At 42.0% G+C, this 27,461-nt stretch overlaps 2 protein-coding genes across 3 annotated transcripts; one reads left to right on the plus strand and one right to left on the minus strand.

Moving 5' to 3' along the window:
- The first annotated feature begins 3,429 nt into the window (after nt 1-3,429).
- Nucleotides 3,430-11,220, plus strand: asdurf (ASNSD1 upstream open reading frame). 2 transcript variants are annotated; one of them, XM_083775916.1, is made up of 4 exons: nt 3,430-3,594; nt 5,388-5,441; nt 5,722-5,797; nt 5,881-6,059. In XM_083775916.1, the coding sequence occupies exons 1-4, from the start codon at nt 3,529-3,531 to the stop codon at nt 5,919-5,921; spliced, it is 237 nt and encodes a 78-aa protein (XP_083632042.1). In that variant the 5' UTR covers nt 3,430-3,528; the 3' UTR covers nt 5,922-6,059. The 2 variants fall into 2 exon arrangements, with proteins under 2 accessions (XP_083632042.1, XP_083632041.1); XM_083775915.1 differs by lacking the exons at nt 3,430-3,594; nt 5,388-5,441 and adding exons at nt 9,307-9,488; nt 9,753-11,220 and having other exon boundaries at nt 5,881-7,374.
- Nucleotides 11,221-11,766: 546 nt separating this feature from the next.
- On the minus strand, nt 11,767-26,821 carry rrp1 (ribosomal RNA processing 1). Its single transcript, XM_083775914.1, has 16 exons — nt 26,618-26,821; nt 25,845-25,927; nt 25,424-25,481; nt 23,907-23,992; nt 23,410-23,471; nt 23,135-23,264; nt 20,990-21,054; nt 19,335-19,549; nt 19,111-19,232; nt 18,348-18,445; nt 18,105-18,124; nt 17,866-18,015; nt 14,818-17,453; nt 14,263-14,436; nt 12,545-12,611; nt 11,767-12,288 (listed from the first exon to the last, which is right to left on the minus strand). Exons 1-16 carry the CDS (start codon nt 26,742-26,744, stop codon nt 12,077-12,079), a joined length of 4,305 nt encoding a protein of 1,434 aa, XP_083632040.1. The 5' UTR covers nt 26,745-26,821; the 3' UTR covers nt 11,767-12,076.
- Nucleotides 26,822-27,461: the final 640 nt, after the last annotated feature.

Below are 27,461 nucleotides of genomic sequence, written 5' to 3' on the forward strand. Positions count from 1 at the left end.
ACGTACAGGTCTAGTGTAACCAAATGGACCATTTGGTCCATGTCTGTAAGTCTGAGAGTGTAACACATGTAACCAAATGGACCCTTACAGGTCTGTCATTCTGAGAGTGTAACACATGTAACCAAATAGACCCTTACAGGTCTTTAACTCTGAGAGTGTAACACATGTAACCAAATTGACCCTTACAGGTCCAACACTGGTTATCGAAGCATGTACACACGCACGCACGTGTAACCAAATGGATCCTTACAGATCCAACACTGTTTTTTGTTAATCATCGAATGAAATGTGGGAGGTCGGCAAAAGAGAAAGTTTAAAAAATCAAAGCAAAGGTAATTCGAAAATGTTATTTTTGTGCTTTTGTATTTCAACGAAAGGACCTGTAAAGGACAACATAAAACCTAAGGCACTGGTGTCGTACTTCTGGTTTACCGGAACGGGGTTCAACTCCCTGCAGTGCCCTGCTCAATGTGTTGTATTTACATGGTTCATTGAACGGGGTTCAACTCCCTGCAGTGCCCTGCTCAATGTGTTGTATTTACATGGTTCATTGAACGGGGTTCAACTCCCTGCAGTGCCCTGCTCAATGTGTTGTATTTACATGGTTCATTGAACGGGGTTCAACTCCCTGCAGTGCCCTGCTCAATGTGTTGTATTTACATGGTTCATTGGTCCATGGTCTCAGAGGTCATTGAGCGGCGCGCTATAGTGCGCGATTCTTCATCATTGTTGAGGATTTTAAAAAAGGTGAAAATCGCGGAAAAGTGAAGGGCTATAGTCTATGGTGTCGGACTGCATACTGGTCAAGGTAATTTATACTGGTCAAGGTAATTTACACTGATCAAGGTCATTTATACTGGTCAAGGTCATTTATATTGATCAAGGTCATTTATACTGGTGAAGGTCATTTATACTGATCAAGGTCATTTATACTGGTGAAGGTCATTTATACATGTCAAGGTCATTAATCCATGGTCTCGGAGGTCATACAATAGTATGTCGTTTTTTTTCGATTTCGGAGGATTTGAAAAAAAAAAGGTGAAAATCGCGGAAAAGAGAAAGGCTATAGTCCATGGTCACGGACCGCATACAGGTCAAGGTCATTTATACTGGTCAAGGTCATTTATACTGGTCAAGGTCATATATACTGGTGAAGGTCATATATACTGGTGAAGGTCATTTACTAATCTTATGAAGGTCATTTATACTGCTCAAGGTCAGTGATTGATTGATTGATTGTCGAATTACAGTACATTTCAAGCACAAACTCAATACTAAAAAGTTCCAGCATGTGTCTCCACAGTAACCTGAATAACAAAGTGTGAATGTAGTTTCTAGGTGAAAGTGATTTTTAAATTTCCCCATTGACATGAATGGGAAAAGGCAAAAATTCACATTCAAGTATTTGTTCCTCGGAGACTGTAATCACTATAGTTACAAAACTTTTAGGGATAATTCAACATTATCCCTAAAATTATTTAACTCTAAAATCTTATCGGTCGGCCTCATGGTGGCGCTATAACAGCCCACTTTACCTTTTGGCTTATAACTCTTGAACCGTAGGTCGTAAAATAAAAAATATTTTTTCCCTGGATTCCTTGGGTCATGACGCATCTCCCCATATAGGCCACGCCCATTTCCGCCATGATAGATTTTCCGCCATTTTGAATTTTGTCCAAAACACACTTTTTGCTTTTCCTCCTACAGATTTTGTCCAAATCTCACAGAAATCGGCACACGTGATCTCTGGACCCATCCAGAACTGCAGAATTTTGAAAGTGCGTATTGTTCGGCCGTAATCGTCTTCCGAAGTTAGTAGGAGGGGCCTATATCACAAAAAATGCCATAAATCACGAACGGAATGTCCAATCCATCCCACATTTCAATCACATGTCCGGGGTGGTTCAATCAACCAAGTTCTAAAAGCATCCATAGGGGGCGCCGCAAATGCGAGAAATGTAACCGTTTGTCGCAAAAACATGAATTTCGGGGGTTAAATCCCCTCCGAATTACTTACGCATGATCTAAGGCGTGACTTGAAATTGTAATTGGCTGGCAATACTAGTGGGAGGGGCATATGTAAGCCACTGCGGCAACCACACTCTGCAATTTTTTTAAATTGCGAATTTTCTAGTGTTATCTGCATTGGTCTGAAAGGTGAGTTTATTGTCTAAGGCTGTTCCCGGATATTTAAAGTCACTGCTGCTCCACTTCCTCCCCATTCATAATAACAGGCCTAAAGATGGCCTGTTTTATTTCAATTTTGTGTAGGCTATAGGGAGAATAACAGAAGAGGTAAAACACCCCTGTGGAACGCCAGTATTCAAGACAAGGCAGTCGGGTGTTACAGACAGGCTTATAGGAGGTCTTATAGGAGAAGATGGGGTTGGACCGTATTAAAGGCTGAGAAGTCCATAAAACAAAAAAGGACGCAGACATATGTTTTATAGGCTTCTCTAGGTGACTAGGTATTTTATCCAAAAGAGTAAGAGTGGCACAACGACTATAAGAAAGCATGGGGTCCATGAACTTAGCTGTTTGCAGTGAGAGTTCTTTATGCACTACACGCTCCATGCATTTGCTTTGTAGAGGAGTGAGGGCAATTTGGCACTTGTGCCCGTGCAGTTTTTGGCAGCGGGAGTCCGGGACAATGGTTGCTGTTTTCCAAGCCTGTGGGACAAAGCTGATATTGAGGAACATTTGGAATAGCTTGGTAAATATGGGTCCCAATTGGGTGGCACATTCTTTCGGCACCCTTCCCTTGAGCCCATCTGGACTGACCCAGGAGCTTTGTGAGGGTTGAGCTGCTGGAAGATTGAAATTACGTCCTGTTCCTTCACTATATCACAGGGGCAGGTGTCATATCCCTGCACAAACAGAATCACACTCATCACTGAAGTCATGTTTGTCAAATCTAGAATAGAAAATATTCAGATTGTTGGACAGTTTAACTGGGTCATCACATTGAGGGAATGCTTTTTGTTCCCTACCCATCATTGCGTTCAGTCCCCTCCAAAGCATCCCTTAGAGCAATTCCTCAGTTTCTCCTCAACTTTAATGTTAAATCTTTCAACATTGTCTTCATGTACTTGTGACTACCAGTATATAAAGACAATGTTGAAAGACAATGTTGAATCTTTTCCTTTCTTAATCATGCAACTATAATTTAATTATTTAGTCCCTAAGATCTCATAGCCTACTTTGCAGGTCTCCCTCCAAAAATGCAATTTTCTTTTTATTTAGGAATAGGATATGTTTTTTGATTGAATACTTTATTAGCTTTGCAAAACAAAGCACAGGAAAGTACAGTTTGATGCAAGGTCTGCAGTGCTAAGAGACTTTGTATGATTGTATCGCTTGTTATTTTTCATTACAAAAAAGAAATGAAGAGGGGCTGACCCGGAAGTGTTTTAAGTCAACTCGTTCAATGCCGAGTGGAAGAGTTCAATGTTGCTAGCAAGCCGCACGGCAGGCTAGGGCTTAATTACATTGTATTTCTATTTGAATTGAATTAACTGTCTGTGGAGGATGTCTGACGATAACTGTTTCCATGGACAGTCTGAGTCTGCCCACAAGGAAGAACTCAACAAAAAGGTAAACATGAGTTTTCGAATCTCCAGGGAAACACGTCGCAACATCGCACGCCTATGCTCGCTCGCTAGTGTTTGTTTAGCCTAAGATTTAGACTCTCGTATATTATGTAATTATCGATTCTGACGTCAGAATCGATAAATACATCTACGAGAGTCTAAATCTTAGGCTAGTGTTTGCTTTAAGCTCCGAAACATGTCACTGTCATGCTGCATGCATGTGAACCATGGGTAGTGTTTGTTTACCACAGTCCAGTCTGAGACTGATTGATTGATTGAAATATTTATTAACAGTTTGTAGAATTACAGTACATTTCAAGCACAAACTCAATACAAAGACTGTTAACTGTGAGTGGACGACCCAATTAAGCATTACACTTGTTTACAACAGGGTCCACATTGTTCAATTCATCAAAACATTTAGAGACATACAAATAGACACTTCTATGTAGTTAAAGAACAGAACAGGAATTCATCATATAGGAAGCAAAAAGGGAAAAGATACATATACAGTGAGGGGAAAGGGGGGGATTCAGATTTTACAGAGGCCAGTTTCGAATTGCAGCCATCCGTAGGTGCCCTTTGAGAGCGGTTTTGAAGGAGTCAAGGGATTCACATGTCTTAATGACTGTTGGTAGGGCGTTCCACATTTTGGTGGCATAGGAGCGAAAATAAATTTGTCCCTTGTTTGTGCCGAATCTGGGTTGTACATGGTTTGTTGCACTCCCTCTGGTGTTGTGGGTGTGGACTTAGTTTACATTAAGTATTTAGACAGGTACATGGGTATCTTGGTGGTGTATCGAATCTTGTGGACCAGACCCATTGCAAGATGCTGCACTCTGTCGTCGACCCTATTAAAGCCATCCCAGCCTGTCAAAGTGGGCAGGGGTTCGGGGGGTGAGGCCAAGTAGGAGCCTGACCAGTTTGTTTTGGGAGGTCTGGAGCCTTGTTTTAAGGGCCTTTGAGGTGCCTTTGAGGTGCTGTGGTACCAAGAGACAACTTTGCGAGTTCTTAATCGTAACCTTACTTTGTTGATGTACTGTATGTGGTCGTATGATAAACACCCCACCCTGTCGAGTTTTTCCTGGCTTTCAGAATCGTAGAATGAATATTCTAGCCTAGCCTTAGCCCTGGAACATATGACTATAAAATCGAGTCTAAATCTTAGGCTAATTAGCAACATTTTTTTAATTATAACCTCCTTGAAATTGTCACTGTGCCTCTGGCAAGATCTGCTATTTTTGAATATCCGGGAACTTGAGTTAAGGTGGTTAAACAGATTTTTGGTGCAATATTATCAAGGACCTGACCCTAGAGCCACTGGCCTACAAAAAGTATACTGTATATTAGGGCTGCACGATATGGACAAAAATTCATATCACGATATATATGGCAGATATCTCGATATCGATACGATACGATATATCGTGCAGCAACATATTTTCTTAATGGGCGTGGCTAGCGATTCAGGGCTGGAGCCAGGCTACAACAGGACAGAGGGACAAACGGAGTGATGGTTTATTTTCCGAGGGGCACAGGCTAAAACAGAGGGCTGGCTTTAGAAGTGGACGATATGTCGACGATGTATCTATATCGCGATACCGTTGCCTTTTTGCGATACTGATATTGTGCATGTTCATACCTCGATACCGATACGATAACGATAACGATATATTGTGCAGCCCTACTGTATATGTCTCTAGCTCACAGAGCTTGTAGATTTGTCATTTCCCCAAATTTCCAGTATGACAAAATGAAGGGTTATTATTTAACCGAAATGTATTTGTGTCCATGCAGATCAATGAGCAGAAAGTTCTAGTCGATGAGCTCTCCAATCTGAAGAAGAACAGGGTGTGTATATTGTTTAGATATTTACACGAAGAATGTATTTATTTTCAGATCAAAAGGTTCTGAAAACCTGCAGACTGGAGGCACTACTTTTACCATTGATGTGTTAATACTTGCTAGTGTTTTCAGCCTGGATTCAAACATAACATTTAAACAATACTCTATTTGTGTAATTAAAAGGTTAACCAGCCTAAATGGGAAGAATGAGAAGAAATGCAATGTAAAAGTGAATGAGGGATTTTAGTTGATTACTAAATGCATGTTCTGGTGTCTTCCTTCCTAGAAAGTCTACACCCAGCAGCGTAACAGTAACATATTCTTTCTGGCAGACAGAGGTCAAACACTTAGTTCAAGCAAAAGTAAGTTTGAAAGATCCTTCTGACTGACTTTTATTTTTTTAAATGGACTATCATCACTAATGCATGAAATCCTCTGTCCTCAGAGGAACTGGACAACATGAAAAAGGAATTCCAGGATGTGTAAAGTCATCTGAGGGCGCTTCACGGCAGCCATGTGTGGGATATTTTGTTTGCTGAGGCTGGCGCCTGATCAGTGTCTGCTGGACAAGACGATTTATGAACACTTGAGAAGAAGAGGGCCCGACTGCAGTCAAGATGTCAATAAATCCAGCACAAACTCCTTGTATCAATGCCAGCTCTCTGCCCATGTACTTCATATGAGGGGCCACCTCACCCCTCAGCCAGTCCAAGACGGTACAGGAGACGTACTGTTGTGGAATGGGGAGGTTTTTGGAGGCTTGCCAGTGAGACCAGAAGAGAATGACACAGAGGTGCTCCATCAGCAACTATTATCCTGCAACAGTCAATCAGACATTCTCTCCCTCCTGTCCACTATACAGGGACCATGGGCATTCATCTACTACCAACAGGATGGAGAGTACCTCTGGTTTGGCAGAGATTTCTTTGGCAGGCGTAGTCTGCTTTGGCGGTTTGATGTTGAGGAGAATGCCCTGACACTGACATCTGTAGCAGCACACACCTCTGGTTCCAGTGAATCCATATGGCAGGAGGTCCCAGCTGTTGGTGTTTACAGGATTGATCTCAAGGCGATTGCAGACAATCACACCCTGACCTTTGAGGTCTATCCTTGGGCTTGTGCAGGAAGAGAACTCCCTTCAGCTGGTCATGAAATTAAGTTGGAGGGTCTCCCTAGCAGCTGCACTGCGGTGATGAACCAAATGGGCCTCGTCCTCACCTCCCCAGTCTGTCCACTTAACACATCAGTCCCCAAGTCATTAGATGAGATCGAAGTTCCTCTATGTTCACATCCATCTGTGGAGGAACTGGAAGCACTGCTAACAAGCAGAGAGAAAAGCAAGGAGGTGAACAGCCTTATTCGTTTGCTGAGTGAGGCAGTAAGGCGTCGTGTCCATTGTCTCCCCTTTAGGGTGACTGGTAATTCAGCTCCTGCTAACAAGCAAGCCACAATTGCTATATTATTCTCAGGGGGGTTAGACTCGATGGTTCTGGCTGCTTTGGCTGACCGTCACGTACCAGCTGACCAACCAATAGACCTCCTCAATGTAGCATTTAAACTGCGGGAGCCAAAGGTTCAGAAAGAGTCTACAAAGAAACCGAAAAAGCAAAAGAAGAAGCCCAAAAACGATGCAACTGACTCAGCTGGTGCTCGGGTCTCTAGTTGCCCCTTTGATGTTCCAGACAGGATTACCGGAAGAGACGGTCTCGATGAACTTAAGGGCCTAAATCCAGAGAGACGATGGAATTTTGTCGAAATCAATATCTCTCAGGAGGAGCTTCAGAAAATGCGCCAGGAGCGCATCTGTCACCTGGTGTACCCATTGGGCACGGTGCTTGATGACAGCATTGGCTGTGCTGTGTGGTTTGCAGCCAGAGGGACCGGTGTCATCACAGAGAACGACTACCAGACCCAGATGCCCTTCACTTCATCAGCAAAGGTGAGGTACGCTAGTCAAATGTGTCACTTAAGTTACAGAGAGCTAATTGCAGAGGCACAGGCTTTGATCTTTAATTGATTGACTGAAAATTGTATTAACAGTTTGTAATACAATTGTAGTACAGTACAGTTCAACAAAAGTACAGGTCAATAGACTTGTTTACATAAGGGTCCTCCACAAGTTGAACATTTAAAGACATACAAAATAATATACAAACAGAAAACGTATACACAAAGTATGTACAGTATTCTACCAAGCTTGGTAGTGGAGGAAGGAGAGTTGGTACAAGTGTATGCATGGAACCAAGTTTTCCAGCTGGCATCTCCTATCTTTTATGAATGTGACTCCAATGTGATTTCTTCAACTATCAAATAATTTGCTTTTTTGAAGAAACAGCAGACAGGGCATTGCCTTTATTTATTAAAACTGCCAACATCTAACATGTTTTGACCTCAGAAGGTACCGGTGAAATTAAATATAAAGACAGACAAACTCATTCTATAGTACTGTAAGATGTGAGAATAGCTATGCAATTAACAAGGGTACATCTGTTGATAGAACGGTAATTACACAGGCATGCACAGTCAATCAACCACTCTGAAGCTGTGTGTTACAGAGAAGAACTAAGGCATAAGCTACTATAATCTAAACATCTAAAAATCTAAACACAAAGTTAGTGTTAGTGCAGATAACATATTTATGTTCCGGTCACAACGCTTGGTCCTGCCTACATAAAAATAAGGGTAGTGTTGCACCTAATAAAATCATTAATTCTATATATTTTCTGGGGTTTGAAGTCAACAAAAGTCTTGGTCTGAGAGACATTAGCACAATGCCATGCACTTATACATGCCAATAGGTTGCCAAGACTACTTTCATAGGAGAATGCATTATAGGAGATGCATGAGCTTTTCTTCTTTTTTTCTGCCTTTATTGATAGTTGAAGTGAAGATGGACAGAGAGAGAAGGGGTGAGCCATGCAGCAAATATGCATAAGCCTATACCATAACGTGGGGGCTCTTCTGAAAGAGAACCTGGGAGTTTCAGGAAACACTCTTCTGAGGGAGGGATATTTTTTTCACAATCGCCCAGCTACTGCTAGTCCTGATGATTCGTTGGACAGCCTTCCCCCTGTGGTTGTTGGAGACATTACATCTAGCAGTGTTCATGCCTTCAAGAAGAGGCTGAACAAACACCTCCTCAGTATGTGACTGTAATCCCACAAAGCTCAAGGACTGTCATTCATCCAACATTCAGTTTAGACATATTGGCTCTTTGAATGTATTTCTCATAGCCTGTATCTGCTTAAGCTTAATAAAAAAATAATAAGTGAAGCCACAGTGCTGTATTGACTAACAAAAAAGGGACGGGATTGAGAAGTATTAGTATGTTTTCTTTGTTAACAAATCTGGGCGATGACTGTCCAGTGCTGTAGAGCAGGGGTTCTCAACCTGTGGGTCGCAACCCCTGTTTTTATATTAGTTGTTTTTTATCTTTAGATGATAGTATCACTATCTTAGTATCTTATGCCTTATAGTTCTCTTCTGGGCTGTCATACATCCATGTAGCTTCAGAGTGGTTGATTGATTGACTGTGCATGCCTGTGTAATTTAATACCATTCTATCAACTGATGGGTACCCACGTGCACTTGGACACTTGTTAATTGCCTACAGTACTTGCATAGCTATTCTCACGTGTTCCAGTACTATGAGTTTGTCTGTATATTTCATTTCGCCCTGATGAAGACCTTCCGAGGTCGAAACATGTAAAGGCTGTTCAACTTCTGAGTGCCCGGATCGTCTGTTTTCACATGATGGTCCATGAGCACCATTAACACTTTTAGTTTTTACTATAGTTACCTCTATATATCTCCTGTGAGCACCTGGTTGTTTTTTCTAATTTTCTTTTGTGTTGTGATTTTATGACTACAGGTCATTTTAACAGGCATTGGGGCAGATGAGCAGCTAGCAGGTTACTCCAGGCATAGAGTGCGATTTAAGACATCTGGTCACGAGGGACTCGTGCTAGAGCTGGCCATGGAGCTAGACAGAATCTCTTCAAGGAATCTGGGCAGAGATGACAGGGTCATAGGAGACCATGGAAAAGAAGCAAGGTGATTGCTTTACTTTATAGGCTGATATTCTTGACCAGAGTACATTTCAAGTACAGCTGCTTATTAAACAAAGCCCAGTACAGAGCTAACAAGCTATAATTTGATTTATTGTCATGTGATTTGAGTTTGTATTATGTATTTCTTGTATAAATGATCGTTTCAAACTAATCTGTCTGCAGGCTAATCTTACTTTCAGCTCCTTTAATCAGCCCATTGCCAGGTTCAAGGGATTCAAGTAATTTGATATTCTTGTCTACCGTCTAGGTTCCCCTACCTGGATGAGGAACTGGTAAGCTACCTGAACTCCCTGCCTGTGTGGGAGAAGGCTGATTTGTCCCTGCCACGGGGCGTTGGAGAGAAACTTCTCCTGAGACAAGCAGCCAAGGAGCTGGGGCTTGGTCATTCAGCTGTACTGCCCAAGCGGGCCATGCAGTTTGGCTCCCGCATTGCAAAGCTGGAGAACAGCCATGAGAAGGCCTCTGACAAGTGTAACCGACTCCACAAGATAGATTCAATGGTTTGAACATACCGTTCCATTGTAAAACCGAATGTAAAAATATACTTAACCCATTAGGACCCGAGGCCGATTCCTCAAATGCCTTCTAAAACCGCAGTTCTCACTTTCAAGATTAAAATAAATAGATAAATGAGCAAAAGCTGCTGCTATCGCCACCCACTAAGATTACCCAGATGCTTTCCTGGTTTTAGTGGGTTAAACATAGATTTGGCATATTCACTGTTGATCTTTTTCCATTATGTACAGTATAATAAAGATTGCAAACCTAGTTATTTTTTGCATAATTGTTTGAAGATATCCTAAACTGTAATAAATTAACAGCGTTCTGTATTAGGCTGGAACAAAGTAATTCCCAGTAATTACTTGTGCAAGCAGAGCGCACAAGTACTAGTTTCGCCCAGGACGATATTCGATGCGTATGCACCGTTCCAGCAAATGACGTAATGACTACTTGTGCCTGATACGGCAGTGGTGCCAGATTACATACATGTATACATAGAAGCATTACCTTTAATCCTCCCGACACTAAAACATATCGTCATTACGTTGCCATCGAAAACCAATTACACTCTGGCATTGGGTCCTTTAATCCACATCTTTATTATGTCATCATTGAGAGCTAGTTATACCCTGACTGGGACAGTGCATACGCATCAAAAGTGGTGCAAAGTAACCACAGTATACCGCTAATCAATTTACAAATTACATATACATAGGCATTTCCTTTAATCCACCCGACACTGATCGACATACGTCACCATCGAAGGCATTGGGTCCTTTAATCCACATCTTTATTACGTCATCATTGAGAGCTAGTTATACCAGTCATACCCTGACGTCATATGATGGGACGGTGCATACGCATCAAAAGTGGCGCAAAGTAACCACAGTATACCGCTAATCAACTTACAAATTACATATACACATTAAGTATTAATATCACTATAGTCCAAGATTAAGTAAATTTAAAGCAATTGACAATTTAAAATAAATAATTATACTGTATACGTGATAACATTTTATTTCAGTTTATATACCTTTTTCATCTGATATCGATTTGTTTTTCTGAGAAACTAAAAAGGGATCCAGAAGATAGATACTTCATACTACTTTTTTACATGCATAAAGTAGGTAGGTAGCAAATGGATAAACCTAATAATTCAAACATTTCAAACGTTCCTTCACAGAGAAGCTGAGATTTGACAGTTTGTAGCGGTCGACAGTACTTGCACGCTCTGCTTGCACTTATGGCCTACTAGTGTGCAACAAGTAGGCACTCGACAGTGCAGTTCTAGCTTTATAATTGGACCACTTTGGCCATTTTCATATTTAGTTTGTCCCCATAATGCTCATAAGATCTCTACTGGTAGGCTGTGACCAGTTCAGAATCCTACCAGTGACATTAGTCTAGGAAAGCTAGCGAAATGTGTTTATGAACACAGCTAGTGATTTGTTTATGCAGCTTTGCCACACATTTTGCTAACTTTAACTATAGGCCCATTGGTCATTTCAAACAAGATCTTTCTATCTTAATGTATGTTGACAATGGCCCATATTTCAGTATGCAAACTTTCGAGTTAGCAAAAGGCTAGTTTCTATTTGTGGAATCCATCAATGTCATTGGTAGGCACGTTTAACTGTCCCAAGGCCACCAGTGAGTAGTGACAGAAATTTCTAATGAAAATATGGATGAAGTTCTCCTTAACAGTAAAGCTTTAATTTCAAAGATCTGAACCACGTGTAAATAATGATTCAATGGAATGAGTTTGAGTCATATTTATTAACATGGAAACCAGATAAACAAAAAACTTCTTATCTCTGTAAATAAGGTATATATCCTGACACTGTACATTTACTGTTCAAAATTAAAAGTTTGAGAACAGAATGGGCTGCCCAAGCATGATCATTATAAATATACTCAAATTGTCCTGACTCAAGTAGATGGTATTGGTATAAAACTATAACATCAGTGTGGAATCTGTGGGTGGTCACAGAATTATCGTTATAGTTGACATGCTGTGGACGGCCCTTAAGAGGATCATTCAACGATCATAGTCCACCGAAGTTTAGATTAGAAGAAATCAGCTGCTGTGGGGCGTTTTTTAGGAGTCTTCTTGGGGTTTAGGAGGGATTTCTTGGCCTTGGGGGTCTTTTTTACTCCAACGGTGGGTGATGTAACTGGACTCTTCAAGACTCCGCACTTGGGCTTCTGCTCGGGGTCAAACGGCACTCTTGACAACCCTTGAGGGCTCAGTAGCAGGCTGCGATCAGTCTTCCTAAATTCTACATCATGACAAAGAGAAACCCATGGAAGTCAGGAAGACATCGGCACCACATTCACTAAACCAACGTTTATTTCAAGTAGATTCTGTTGTATCAGATAGGAAAACAGTTTGAAGACACAGGAGCGAGGTTGTGAAAGACTAATAATTGCCTTAACAAAAATAAAGTTGTCATTGTAGGCATGTGTGCAACCCAAATTTGGGCTGTGCTATTTTTAATGAGGGCCCAGAGAGTCTGACAAGCAAAATGTACTAACCAGCTGTTTTATTGTTCTTGAGGCCGAAGGTCACCTTCTTTGAATCCGAATTGGGAGTCAGATGTTTCTGTGAAGCAAAAAATTCAAAAGAATAAATGCATACACCGATTCTAATATCGACATACTTGAAGATTGTACAATTATTCAAAGGCAAACCAATTTCAGTTGTAATCCCAGGCATGTAATTGATATTACTATATATTATTTATACGTTAATTTGGATGGGACAGTACAAGTAGTGCATATTAATGAACACCACACAAAATGCTGTGTAAATACACCTGATTTAGCAAGAATGCTAATCTGTAGTCTCCATACAGAAATCAACATTACGAAAAAGAGCACAAACAGGATAGAGAAAAAAGGCCTAAAATACAAGATGCTCAAAACTAGGAAAACCTCAGTTTGATTGTCCATGATCCATCCTTAAAGGACCACTTCACCACTTTTCAACCTATCTTCATATAATAGGTCCTCACTAATAATCATGAAAAAATGGCACGATTTTTTTGTACTAAGTCTGTGTCTCATAGGAGGGCTGTGGGCAGTTTAGAAACCGTCTTCCAGTGACATCATCATTAGGCAGAATCTTTTTTAAACAATAGTTTTTTTTTAAACTATTTAGATTCTCATTATCGTGAGAACGATGGCTTCCATTTTCGCATTGCAACTTTTCAGGACTAGAAAGCCTGCAGTTTCTATTAGCTTGTATTCCCCATCGATGATGTCACTGGAAGACGGTTTCTGAACTGCCCACGGTCCTCCTATGAGACACAGACAGAGTACAAAAAAATTGCACAATTCTTTCATGATTATTAGTGAGGACCTATTATATGAAGATAGGTTGAAAAGTGGTGAAGTGGTCCTTTAAGATATAAAGGATGGACACTTATGTCAGTGGGTAGATTGTTCCAAATTGCACTTCCTTGTACGTAAAGGAATATGCATGTACGTCTCGGTATATGCAGCTTTTAGCATATGTTTACCAACTTTGTCCTACACAAACATTAAAGTCATAGGGCTCCATCTTGCTCCACCCTTATCCCTAAACGTATTACTATTTTGAAAAACATTTTTAAATAGTTAAGCTTTGAGTTTGAGTTAAAGTTTGAGCTTGTAGATTGGCTATTTGAACTATTTTAAAAGGTTTTTTTAAATAGTAAAAAATGGCTATTTGAACTATTTTAAAAGGTTTTTTTAAATAGTAAAAAATGGCTAATTAGTTTAGGGTTAAGGGGTGGCACAATTTTACGTCATGATGGATTATGATAAGAGATCCCTCACTTCACATGGGTGTGATTTGTTTTAAGATTCTGCAGTGATGATACCTACTGTATGCGGTTTTTGTAATCAAATACCGGTACATGGTTCTGTTATAACTGCTCTATGGGCTTGATTGTCGTCACACCTGCTCAAAACCAATTTGTGAAACTCAAACAGTACTGTGTGTGAAAGAAGATCATATAGTGCAAGTACGTCCTGGCAGCTCCAACTGTTAGCAAAGGCCTACTTTCAAGTCAAAGTTGACAGTGTTAACTTCAATTGTGTTACCAATTCAAGTCGTCGCCCCCCTCTGGAACACTGGCCAGCACAGATGTCAGGACTAATCTTGAAAGCATGTATGCATAAACATCCATCACTCAATATCGATTATGACCAACATCCACTCGATGGCAAAATACTTTACTTACAAAAACTATGCCATTTGTGTCTCATACCATTTTACTAGGATGCGGTGTGCTGGGCCGTCCCTTAACCTTGGTCTTACAAAAGAGCGGTGATGGGATCAAGGTGTTGCTATGGAAACTGATCTGGAAATCGGAATCCACGGCGGCTTTTTTCTTCTTCTGGAGCTTTTTAATGCTGAGTGGAGTAGACTGCTCTTTCACCAACTGAAAACGCAAAACAAAAACACTTGTGGTTTACACTACAGTAGGCTCATCTCAAACAGTGGGCCATGCCAAGCAAATAGTGATCTTAAATTCATAATAACCTATGTCTATGAACAGGGCTGGGCAACGTGGACAAAATATACTTACACAATGTTGTAAAGATATTGTGGGGATGACTACTGGACTGGTGCTTTTACAATACATTTTCAGATTTGTAATCAGTAATGCCAGTATAATAACTAAAGGCAAATAATAGAGCAGCTCAGTCACGTAAGATCTTGCATATTCACCATATTATACAGCACACACGTGTTGGTTCAGTTATTTCTATTATTAAATTGATGACTGTGACTGGATCCCCTTTAGCAACAAAACACTCACTTTGTTCAGCTTGGGCTTCTTGGCGACAGCCGATTCTTCAGCTAAGTCGCTGGTCATGGCATCTTGCTCTGCCTGTATGTCATCAGACTCAAACTCAACCACCACTGGAATCTTCCTTTTCTTTTTCTTCTGGTCTTTTGTTACAGAGGCAGAGAGCACTTCAACAGCTGGCAGCTCATCTATGTCGCCTTGATTTTCTATCTCACCGACAGCCGCTGCCTTCGGTTTCTTTTTCTTCTTCTGGACTGGTGCTTCTTTCACATCCACTTCCTGTGCTGTTTCTCCAACTGTTGCCGCCGCTGCCGCCGCCTCCTCCAACGGCTCTTCAGTCTTTGCTGCCTTTAGTTTCTTCTTCTTTTTCACTGGCGTCATGGTGCCGGTGACTGTGGGGGGCACTTCAGCAGGTGGAGTTTTAACCGTCACATCCTCTTGTGTCGGTTCCTCCTCCTGTGTCATCTTCACGTCAAGCTTGCTTTTTTTTTTCTTGGTCTTCTTTAGCGGCAATGTTGAGGTATCAGAGCCAACTGGTGCAATCTCAGCTTCCGTTAGTCCTCCCTCACCTTCAATCTGAACTTCACTCTCAGCCTCCTGAGCCTCCCTGAGGCTCTTCTTAGTTTTCTTCTTCTTAGGTGTTGTCATATCTTCCACTGAGGTGATGGTAGCATCTTCTTTCGACACCTCACAAATAATTGGTATCTCAGCTAGGCTCTTTCTATTTTTCTTCTTCTTAGCTGGTGATGCATCTTCCACAGAGGTGATGGTGGCAACTTCTGTTAGTGCCTCACAAATAACTGGTATAATCTCAGCCACTGCGTTTCCTCCCTCAACTTTTACTTGGTTCTCAGACTCCTCCTCGACCTTGAGGCTCTTCTTATTTTTCTTCTTAGCTGGAGTAGTTGTATCTGTTGGTAAAGTGGTCACATCTGTTGATGCATCAGAAACAGGTGCCAGTTCCAATTCCTCTTCCTGTTTCAACGTTACTTCTGGCTCACCCTTCTTTTTCCTTTTCATCTTTAATGGCGTTGTGGTGTCTTCTGTTAAGGCTTCACAAATAATTGGTATAATCTCGGCTGCTGCTTTTCCTCCCTCAACTTGTACTTGGTTCTCGGACTCCTCCTCGACCTTGAGGCTCTTCTTATTTTTCTTCTTCTTGGCTGGAGTTGTCGTCTCCGTTAGTGAGGTGGTCATGGTATCGTCTGTTGATGGGTCAGAAATAACAGGTGCCGGTCCTGATGTTTCTTCTTCCCGTGTCATCTTTATTTCTCGCTTGCCCTTGGTCTTTAATGGTGGTGTTGTGGCATCTTCTGTTGAACTGTCACAATTCCCTGAGTTGATAGCAGCGTCGGCACATTTACCTTCCACCTGCATCTCAACCTCCTTTACCTTCTTTTCAACCTTGAGGCTCTTCTTGCGGTTACTCTTCTTACCTGGGGTTGTAGTATCTGCCACTGAGGTGATGGTGGTCTCGTCTGGGGTTGTAGTATCTGCCACTGAGGTGATGGTGGTCTCGCCAGTTGATGCATCACAACTAACTAACGTGATCTCTGCTCCTGTATTTTCTCCCTCCACCTGTACTTCACCTACAGCCTCTTCCACGTTCTTCTCAACTTTCTTTTTTTTCTTGGCTGGGGTGCTAGTATGAGTATCTGGGGTGAGCTCTGGCTGTTTGGTCCCCCTGGCATCCAGGGTAAGAGTAGATGTATCCCCCGCCAACTCACTGGGGTTGGGTTCCACAGAGCACACAATTGACTTCTTTCTCTTGCTCTTTTTCTTGGACAGTGCTTCAGATTGGTCCTGAGCCTTTAACTTGTCCTCAGTTGCCTGCAGCTCTGGTTGGCTGGGTTCCTCTGTTGCTGTAACTGACGTTTTTTCTTCCAATGGCAGGAGAGTTTCTGATTCGCCCTCCAGCACTGTGGGTAGAGATGCTACTTCATGATCGTCCAACTTGTCTTTGATTGCCAGCGGCTCTGGCTGATTGGGTGCCTGTGTCACCATAATGGAAGATTCGTTCTTTGACTTTACTTCCAAGGGCAGGAGAATTTCGGATTCACCCTCCGTTTCCGTAGGTGTAGCCTCATCTGTGATTTTCACCACAGACGAGGGCTTCTCCACCAGGACTATGGAGGTTTCCATCACTGCTTCTTTCTCTCCGTCTGTGGCAGAATCCGCTGGAGGCGACAGCGCAGTCGGTGCCTCCGTCTCCGTGTTGATTGCTTTCGTCTCTGCAGCCTCCTCTCCGCCTATACGTTTGGTCTTCTTTGCTTTCTTCTTTTTTAGTGTGGGCTCCTCCGTCACCATAATGGAAGATTCGTTCTTTGACTTTACTTCCAAGGGCAGGAGAATTTCAGATTCTGTGATTTTCACCACAGACGAGGGCTTCTCCACCAGGACTATGGAGGTTTCCATCAGAGCTTCCTTCTCTCCATCTGTAGCAGAATCTGCTGGAGGTGACAGCGCAGCCTGTGCTTCCGTCTCTTTAGTCTGTGCAGCCTCCTCTCCACCTAAACTTTTTGTCTTCTTTGCTTTCCTCTTCTTCCTTTTCTTTTTAGTGACAGTCGTGTCTGCTGCTGGTTCACTGTCATCTTTCATAGAGTCTTGGTTTGGTTCATCGGCTTCTGCTGCTTCCTTTTCTTTCCCTAGTGTAGAAAATACCCCATTACACTTAACTTTCCAGACTTAATTTCTAATTCAGAGATACTTTGGCATGCATTCTGATGTACACTATTTTTAGCAAAACATTTATTGTTTGATGAATCTTTTTTTTTTTAATTCATAATTTTTTGATCACAGTGGAGAGAGATACGAGATCGAGAGTAGGGGACTGACATGCAAACCCATGTGGTACGTGCCATAATCTCTATTGGCAATGGGTCACCCCGGTTAGACGAATACTTGTTTATTTGAATACAAAATTGCACCCCTATTCTGTAGGAAATATGTCATTAACAATAACAAATTGATGTAACAGTGTTAAGCATGAACACAACTGAACATTACATTAATCTCATAAAAAGGCGAATGAGAAGTGTACTCTGTCATCTCGGGTACCTTTTGCTTTCTTGGCTTTGGGGCCTCTGGTGTCCTCTACATACTCTCCTTTTCTTTTTTTCACCCTCTTCACGCTCCTCCTGCTGCCAAACAGGTCATCATCCTCGTCTGTAGACACTTCCTCTGGGTACTCATCCTGTGGGAAGACACCTTGGAGGGAGACACACATGGAAACATATTGACAGAGAAAGGACTGACGGACACAGCTGTGTGATTGAATCGTGAATTAGGGTTCATACCTTCGCTGATGTCACGCAACCTGGGATGCAGAGAGGGAGATGGGAAGGAGAGAAGATAAATTAGCTAGGGTATTATCAAAGACTACACTTTGTTAATATTGATCAGGGTTATTGAGCTGGTAAAAACTATATGTGACCCAATCATCTGCATTAATTATGTTTCTGCACTCGGTTATTGAGGGGTTTCGTTTAATTCGTCACCCGTCTGTATGCGTGTTAAAAAGGCAAATCTTATCTACTCACGTTTTGATGATTTTGTAGAGTTTCTTTCTGTTGTAGCTTGGTGTCTTGCTTCGGCTGGCAAACTGAAAAAGCTTGTCTGCCAATCCAGTATAGTCAAACTACAAAACATACAGCAGTATAGAGTAAGCATCTAATAACATCTTTCCATCATATTATAAATGAACATTCACCCCAAATTTAAGTTTACAACCAGGCAAGAAATCCATTAATACATTAGTTATTTTTTTAAGAAAAGCTGATTTGCTACTCAATAGGTTTTTGCTCAAATGGTACTTCTGCTTTTACTGATGAGACAAAATGGTACAGGGATGTAAATTCAGAGCTTTCATTATAAAAATCACACCCATGTGAAGTGAGGGGCACTTTACCAATCCTTATCATCTTACATCATCGCGATAACATTATATGCCAATTTGCTCAGTGACAGACAAAACAAACATTAAACTTTGTTCATTGTTAATGGATGTCAAATGTTTGTCTAGCCCATTGATGCCTGAGGCCGAATCTGGGAACGCCTTCTAGGGCCTGACCTAAGGTTTCTGAAAACCTTCAAATTCTGATGATTTTTTTTTTAAATAGTTATGTTGCTACATGTATAGCAATAGCTGATGAGAAACAGAGAGCGCGCCGGCATCAAGGGTAGAACAACGTATACGTTGCACCAGGCGTCAATGGGCTAGACAAGACAAACATTAAATCTGTATATAGGACAAAACTAAAAAAAAAACAGCAATGCCTCTCATCCTCAAGAGGCAATATTTACCTGAAGTACAGGTCCGATATCCTCCTCTTCATCAGGTATCTCTGTATCAGAATCCTCCTCCAAGTGAAGAAGCTCATCCTCATCATCAAGGTCATCCTCCTCATCCTCATTTGATTTAGTGCCTAACCCCCCCCCCCCAAAAAAAGTATTTATTTTTTCAGGAATCATTTAGTATTTTCAGGAATTAAAAAATGTAACACCAGACTTTAGATATAGGGACCTACCATTGAGCTGCTTTCCTGCAGCTTTTTTGAGCGATTTTGTCTTTTCCAGCACTTCTTCTTCCTCAATCTCCTCATCTTCTTCGGAAGCCTGTCCTGAGTCAGAGTCCTTGGACCCGGCTGCTTTCATCTCTTTCAGTAGATCCTGAACAGCAAACGGAGCCTGGTCGATGATGGTGCTGAATATTTCCTTGCAAATGGCTGAAAGCAGGACACGACTGGCCAGAGCGGAGGGCGGACAAAGAGGGAAAGGGAAACCTAGTTAATACGGTTGGTGGAATTCAGTTTTCAGCTTCACCAAAGCTGATGGATGGCTCAGGTGGTTATGATCGGGGGAGAAGTTGGGAATCGATCTGCTTCCCAGGCGGCATTTCTACCCATTCGGCTATGGCCGACTCAAAGAGAAGATATAATAAGTTATCACACAGCTCTCTGTCATCAATGAAATTGTGTGTAGAGAAAAACAGCTGCTACAATCTCAAAGACCTGGCCAGATCAAATAATATTTTAAGTTTGCCGTCTGTGTCAGCAGTCATTGAATCAAATCATAAATCTTCTTTTCAGGGAGAGCGCCCAGTCAATTTCTTAATGTGAAGCTTGTTTCGAACAAGGGTGAAGCTTGTTTCGAACAAGGGTGGACGAACGCACCTGTCCAACTTTTAACATGAAATGCTACCTTGGTGATGGATCATGTGTGAACAATACAGGTAGATTGAGGCTCACAACCCTTTCTGAATGTGGACAGACATTAACTCTAAACGTTTATAGTGTTGCACAATGACCATGCCAGATCACGTTTTGGTAGATTTTCTAAAATTAAAGCAGCCAAGCGGCCACAAAGTCTGCAATGTAAGATGAATCTTAACTATTCATTTAATGTGCATGAAAGTGTACCAATACATGTTAAATGAGATGTTCCGTTACCACTGCATTATTTCATTGCAAATGCACACAGTAGTGAAGCAGTTGTTGCTTTGGTTGTATTTTTAATCTATAAATTGATGTGTGCATGAAACCAATTTAAAATAAATTAAATAAATTTTTCGGATTTTCTGGCCTGTTAACATTTTCATAGACCTGGTTGCTTGTTTCCCTCTCAGTCAATGTGGCAACCCTGGTCAAAGCGGTGTTGACTGTTGTGGTTCCGTATGATAATTTAGCTTAGCACACAACAGCTAGGAGGATGCAGCAGGCTGCTGCCGTCATGTTTAACAGTATTTTGCCCAATTTATGTCCCCGAATTTATGGATATGGACTTATGGCTCCATCGCTGCCTCTTTCTTTAGTAGAAGTAGAACTTTAACGTGTTGCTGACCGTTTACCGTCCCGTGCACGCACACGCACGTGAACACCTGGACATATCAAACGGAACACTAAAGTGTCGCGGAACACAGGTTGGGAAACACTGGTCTAGTTCACTTAAGTTTCATGTGATGAAAACATTCCACTGACAAATGATCAAGAGCAGGTAGCTTATTGTGGGCCACAAGGTTTCACAGCAATCAGACGTTGATGATTTGATGCATTTTGTCCAGGGATTGTGTGTGTGTGTGTGTGTGTGTGTGTGTGTGTGTGTGCAGTTTCACGCTGGTCGGACCAACGGTACTGGAGATTAGCTGTACACAGAGGGACACACACAGGATTTGTTGTAAACTTACTCCTTGGTTTTGGCTGCCGTTTTGCAGAATGGTTCGATGAAGGTCAGATTTTGAATTGCTGAGAGCTGTGGGGGGGGGGGGGGGGGGGGGGAACACATTTTTAGATAACCCACTCATTAACTTTAAAAAGACTGGCACATACAGGTCTAGATCTTATCCAGTTGTGGTCACTCTTTTCAGTTATTTCTCGTCTTCTGCGCATGCTTACTTGCTTGGGGGTGGGCATTATATCACTTTTAAACAGTTGAAAGAAATAAAAATAAAAAAGTGAGTGAACGGAGGGTGGCTGGCCAGGGTGGGTGTGATGTGTATACATTTATGCTCTCATTCAGGATCCTAGCAGCGCTGCTTTTGAAGCCTCTCTGCAGCCTCTTCCTCTCCCGGTGATTAGTGCGTTGATCATGGAAGTTAGATCGGTGAATATATTTCCAAGTCAAACGCTCTCCCTCCAAAACACCTCGGAACGGACGAGGGAAGCGACATCAACACGTCCAAAATGTAAATTCACCGGACAGTCATCGGCTCATTGCGTCCATTCACACATTGAGCCGTTAAAAGCCGGGGGGCCCTCGTCTCTGTGTACATTTTATAGGCCTATCTGTGCTTAAACAAAACCAGCCCGTCAACACACGCCTATTTATTCAACAGAGTCTCTGGACAGCTAGAGGACTTGCAGCCCAATCACCAACCAGGCAGTCTGTGTATAATACTTTTGTATAGCCTAACAGAATGTCAAAAAGTTAAATAAATGTCAAATAATATGCATCTCACTTGACTGGTGAAATAGCGCCACCTACTGCTTATTTCATGAACTTATGCTGTATCTCCCCGTCTACCAAGTCTTTCTTCACTCACTGACTATGGTCTAATCATGCATGATTCTATTCTACGTCCGAGCATAGACATGGTAACGCCCCGCCTGCCTCTGATTGGCCTACAGACACTGCCCGTCTTAAGCCCTGCACACAACGTCTGCGAACGCCGCGCGTCAAAACAGCCGCCGCCTCCGTTATTTTCAATGAACCTATCGCACACCGGCGGCGTCCGACGCGCGCTGACGCCTCGCCTGACGCGCCGATACACCACTGTTCTATTTTCCAGGCGTTGCCGCGCGTCTCTGCGCACCCGGTGTGTGCAGGGCTTTAGACTGCATCTACCAGACCTCCGAGGTGGAGATTCTGGTGACACCGACACGAGGTTACTCCGTGGTCGGAAATAGTCAAACATCAAGTTGTATTATTAAGTACGGTATAATACGAGGGACAGAGAATGACAGCTTGGCATGCACGATAGATGACGCTCCAGAATGCAGCCTTGTAAATTGTATTTTTGTAGAAGGACATAATATTGTTTATGCAGTTTGCTTTGATTGAATAATTGATTGAACATGTACGTTCCGTGTTGGAGACAGACACACGATAATCAACACAAACACTTTATTAGAACACCCAGATCAAATCATATTCATTCATGCAATGAAAGCAAACCGCATAAACAATTAAACAATATTATTTTGCCTCTTTCACAAAAATAAATTATGGAGCGTCATCTGTCACGCGCATGCCTTTGGAATACAACGGCATTCAGTTATGACTCATTCTCTGTCCCGTAAGGGTCCATTTGGTTTCATTTTACACTCTTAGAAAGTTAACGCCAGTGTATGTCAGTCACGCATCTAACAGGGCGCCCCCATCTTTGACTGTTTTTGACATTGACAACAACGAGCTCTGACCAATCAGAGGCAGTCGCGGCATCACCAAGGGTGGGTCTCTGTCTATGCTCGGACGTAGAATAGAATCACGCTGGTCCAATACAGGGGTTCCCAAAGTTGGGGTTTGCACAATAATCTTTTTGTCATAAAAAAAAGAAAAAAATATATAAAACATATTACACACCTGAATAAAATTGTATAAAAGCAGAATGAGTGAAATACAATGTAAAAATCATGAGGCGACAGCACCGACTGTGCCCCACCCACCAAACGTTTTATGTGCATAAAATTATCTCCAGGATTAGGTTGGGGTCACAAGTAAATGGCAGCATTGTTTTTGGGGTCGGGGGCTGAACAGTTTGGTCTACCAAAAGTTTGAAATACCTCTAAACAAATATGCCTGTAACATATAAAAAGAAAAACACTGTTTGTACCTCGGTAGCCCCAACCCCAGCCAGTTCAGTCAAGTAGAGGTCCAGGGTGTGTAACTGGAGGCCAACAGGTGCTTCACTGTCGATACGAAGGACCTGAACTTGAAGCAGTTCCAGAAACTTGGAAACCACACTGAGGAACAGAGTAGACAGGCAACATACTCAAGTGACTACAGCTCTACAATGGATGAAAGCCATCATCTCGTCATTGGCAAAGTAGAGTATTATTTATGGTATTCGAGATATATTTTTTTCATTTCTAGCTACAAAACCATTACCTGGCTTCCCACTTCGTCTTCTTCAGCATCTCAAATGTCTGTCTGAATACAAAGCGGACCAGCTGCCAGAGACACAGGGAAAAACAGTGGTTTCAGTTCAGGTGTGTCAAATGAAACATCTCAATTTCTTGACTATTGCTGCATATTTGTTACAGGGTACAGGCTTTGTACTTTTACGCCCCATATGATACTGAAGGCTTCAAATATAATAACATGACCCAGTTTTCTCCTCAAAGTTTTATACTATTACAATTAACCCAATTCCTGCAAGCATTAATTAATCCCTTGAAACACATTGCCTCAAATCATCCAATTGCACACTTTTCACATTGGCCTATTATAGCACCACCAGGAGGCCACTACCTGACCTGCCCTGGTGGAGACCTGTGCCCCTAGGGGTACTTTTTACTACTTTATCTAGTTGGATATATTATGCACAAGTAGCTAAACTAGGTTCTTATTCACTTTAACCCTTACAAACAACAAGCTCTATTGACCTGGAAGAACTTGTCCATTCGCAGCCGGTCAATTCCATTCCACTCTCTTTTCACAGTTTGAAGGAAGGTTTCCAGATACAACAGCTCTGCAACAAACAACGCAATCCATGCTTTAATGGAAAAACAAGTGACTATTAATAACATTATAATTTCCATTGCTCCAATTTTTATGTGCAATCTGTGAGAGAAACATTGCAGCAAGCATTCACATTCTAGATTTGACTATTGAAAGTCCCTTCTTGGTGGTCTCCCAGCAAGCTCCCTTAAACCCCTACAATTGAACCAGACTGCTGTGGTACCATCTCCAACCTCCTTACATTTTCACTCCCTTTTGTGCTTCCTTCACCGACTTCCATTTGCTGTCTGCATCCAATTTTAAACACTGGTGATACCCTCCAAGTCATTCATTTTATACCCGTTATTGTCAGCTATTTTTGATAGATGCTACAGTATATAGATGCTAGATGCTAAATTCTAACATCTGTGGCCCCGGGGGTGAGCACTTTATATTTGAAATCTGAACGTTTATGTACACGTCAGCTTGTGTATGTAGTAAGGCGCTCAAAACAGGGGGAAGGTCCGTCATGACACCCGTGAAGAACGAGTATTGTATTTTTAGTTTATTGAAATAATGTCATGCACACGTTTCCATAGCCCCTTTCGGGACCCTACGTAAAACTTTTTTGATATTTTGTTTAGTTTTACGTTGGGTCCCTGCTCGCTAGTGTATTTTCGTATGGAAATTCCTAAATGCGGATGTGGAGATTCTCTCTAAAATAGGACCCGCGGCATGTGACGCCATTATTTTCCTTGAGTTATTCTGAATTCGGTAACTTTAAGTAGCTATACATCCCGGTGCGAATATCTCCTGTGGCGCGGAAGCCGTTAAGTATTTTTAATCTTTGTTTGACCGATTTGGTCGCTTTATTTCTTCTTGTTTGTTTACCGTTTATTGTACCGCCTCCCGGTGTGCGGTTGGCTTGTGAGGCTACGTCCCTGCCTCTGATCTGCTGTGTCATAGCTATAGCGCCACTAGCTAGCCAGATAGGCGGTACAATGAGGTGTCAATAAACAAGAAGAATCCAAGCTTCCAAATCGGGCAAACATATATTAAAAATACTTAACGGCTTCCGCGCCACAGGAGATATTCGCACCGGGATGTATAGCTACTTAAAGTTACCGAATTCAGAATAACTCAAGGAAAATAATGGCGTCACATGCCGCGGGGAGGCGTTTTAACATGTAAACATGAGCCAGTAAATGTTTTAATCAGGTGGCATGGACGACGTGGAACAGGACCCAATGCACTGGGTCGAACAAATGTCAGAAACTTCAGTAGCATTTGGGTTCTGCTTGGAGGGCTAACGTTTCCAGTGCATAGCCTACTACAGGCCTTGTTGAATAGATTTAGAAGAGATTTTGAAGCTTTTGCTCCTGAAATGATCAATTATTTACATGGGAAAATCTCGGAAATAATCTAATTCAACTTTTCAAACATTTTCATAAGAGAGACTTACGGCCATCCATTGTTTGAAAGTTGTGCAGAAGACAGGAGATGTGGTTTGACAGCTCCTCCTGAGGACCAAAGCAAGTGAGTGTGAAATTATTAAAAAAGAAAAACCTTCAAAAAGGGTCAAGAGAAGAGAAAGCATGCAGTTGGGCGAGACGAATCGTCCACAGAAGGGTGCCCTGGGCACAGCCATTGACCATATGCACACCGCGGCCAGTCAAACTCATCAACATTGCAGCTTCACAAAAAGCTTGAATTATCTTCTATCTGCAAAGGGTTACTGAGGTGTAATCAGCACTGATGAGCTACACCTGGTCAACCAGGCACTGCTCCATGGATGCCATACCCTGTTGACAAGGTCTAGCTAATCAGTGCTGATTACACCTCTGTAATGGCTGCGCCCAGGAGCCCTCTAGATTCGTCAGTACCTGCAGGAGTGGTTTGTCCTGCATCCACAGGCAGTAGAATAGACCCTTCCACAGCTTGAGCAGCTCTTCATCCGTGAATCCTTCTGCACACACAACACAAACTTTCAATCAATACCTGCAAGAAGAGATACTACTCAGGGTAAAATGTGTTCTACGAGCAATTACATGCACTGTTTACTGTTATTTAATATTTGGTGTGGTACCTTGACTTTACAACAGGGAAAACACTTCATATATTAAAAAGCAATTAGTAGGACCTATAGCCAAACAAAATATAATACAGGTGAGGTCGTTAAATGGAATAGCATATTTAAGTGGTTATTATGCTGGTCATTCTGCATGTGACTGGATGCTCCCCTTTCAGTCACTCACATGTACACGTGAACTAATTTTGAATATTCACATCATGCATGAGACTGAGGTGAGACTGAGACTGAAGTGTCAACTCTTAAAAAGTACAGTACAAGGTCTGCTAAGACGATTTAAAACCCAAGAAAGCCTTCGGCTTGTTTCCATTGGGGTCCTTCATATTCAATTAAAATATTCAATATTGACAACGATATAAAATGAAATCCAATGAGTCATCGGGCATTAGTAGTAACTATTTTCTTTCACATGGCCAATTCTAAGTTGTTATTGTTAAGATGTAATAACTGAGTCTTGAGTGTTAATGCCACCACCGTGGTGGCTGGTGGGGGTCCCTCGGATCAAAGCTAACGGGGCTAGCTTTGGGGAAGCTAGCCGTACAACGTTGCCACTAAATGCTAGCTTACCTTTGCCATTCTGCGACCTTACAGTGATGTATTTTCTCAGTTTCTTGATAGCCTTACTCCGGATGAACTTCTCATTGGAAGCTAATCTTTGTGCGAACTGGATCTCTGCTTCTTGTATAGGCGCCATGCCTCCAACTCTTCACGTGGGAAAGAACACTTTCTCTCACTAGAGTCTAGTGAACTTCTATCCTCCTCGTTGCGCACGTTTTTTCCTCCAATAGTTTTTTTTCTCCACTCTCGGCGCAAAAAGATGACGACACGCACACGTATATCAACTGTCATACTTCACAGTACCACAGGATGGCAGTGTTTGACGGCTCCTCGTTCGGACGTGTGTGTGTGTGTGTGTGTGTGTGTGTGTGTGTGTGTGTGTGTGTGTGTGTGTGTGTGTGTGTGTGTGTGTGTGTGTGTGTGTGTGTGTGTGTGTGTGTGTGTGATAATCAACAATAAAAAGCATTATTACGGTAGATCAACATTCATTTTCTAAAAATCTTTAATACAACAGTGAAATCGGATTTGCTTTACAAAACGTAAGCAGTAAATGTACAGATTTGGTCATTTTCCATTCTCTGATTACAAGGCTGCTCCCTTTTCAGGATCTGACCACACAGGCGTGCTCACACACACACACACACACACACACACACACACACACACACACACACACACACACACACACACACACACACACACACACACACACACACACACACACACACACACAGAGTAGTATCTTTCATGTTCCATCATATGTTATCTTGTGCAGTATCTTATTATCAGTCACATTCCTAGTTTATTTAATGTATGGCATTGGTATTGGCATGGTATGTGTCCCGTTTTTGGG

The sequence above is a fragment of the Protomyctophum parallelum genome (assembly GCF_964188405.1).
Source record: "Protomyctophum parallelum genome assembly, chromosome: 11".
Lineage (NCBI taxonomy): Eukaryota > Metazoa > Chordata > Actinopteri > Myctophiformes > Myctophidae > Protomyctophum > Protomyctophum parallelum.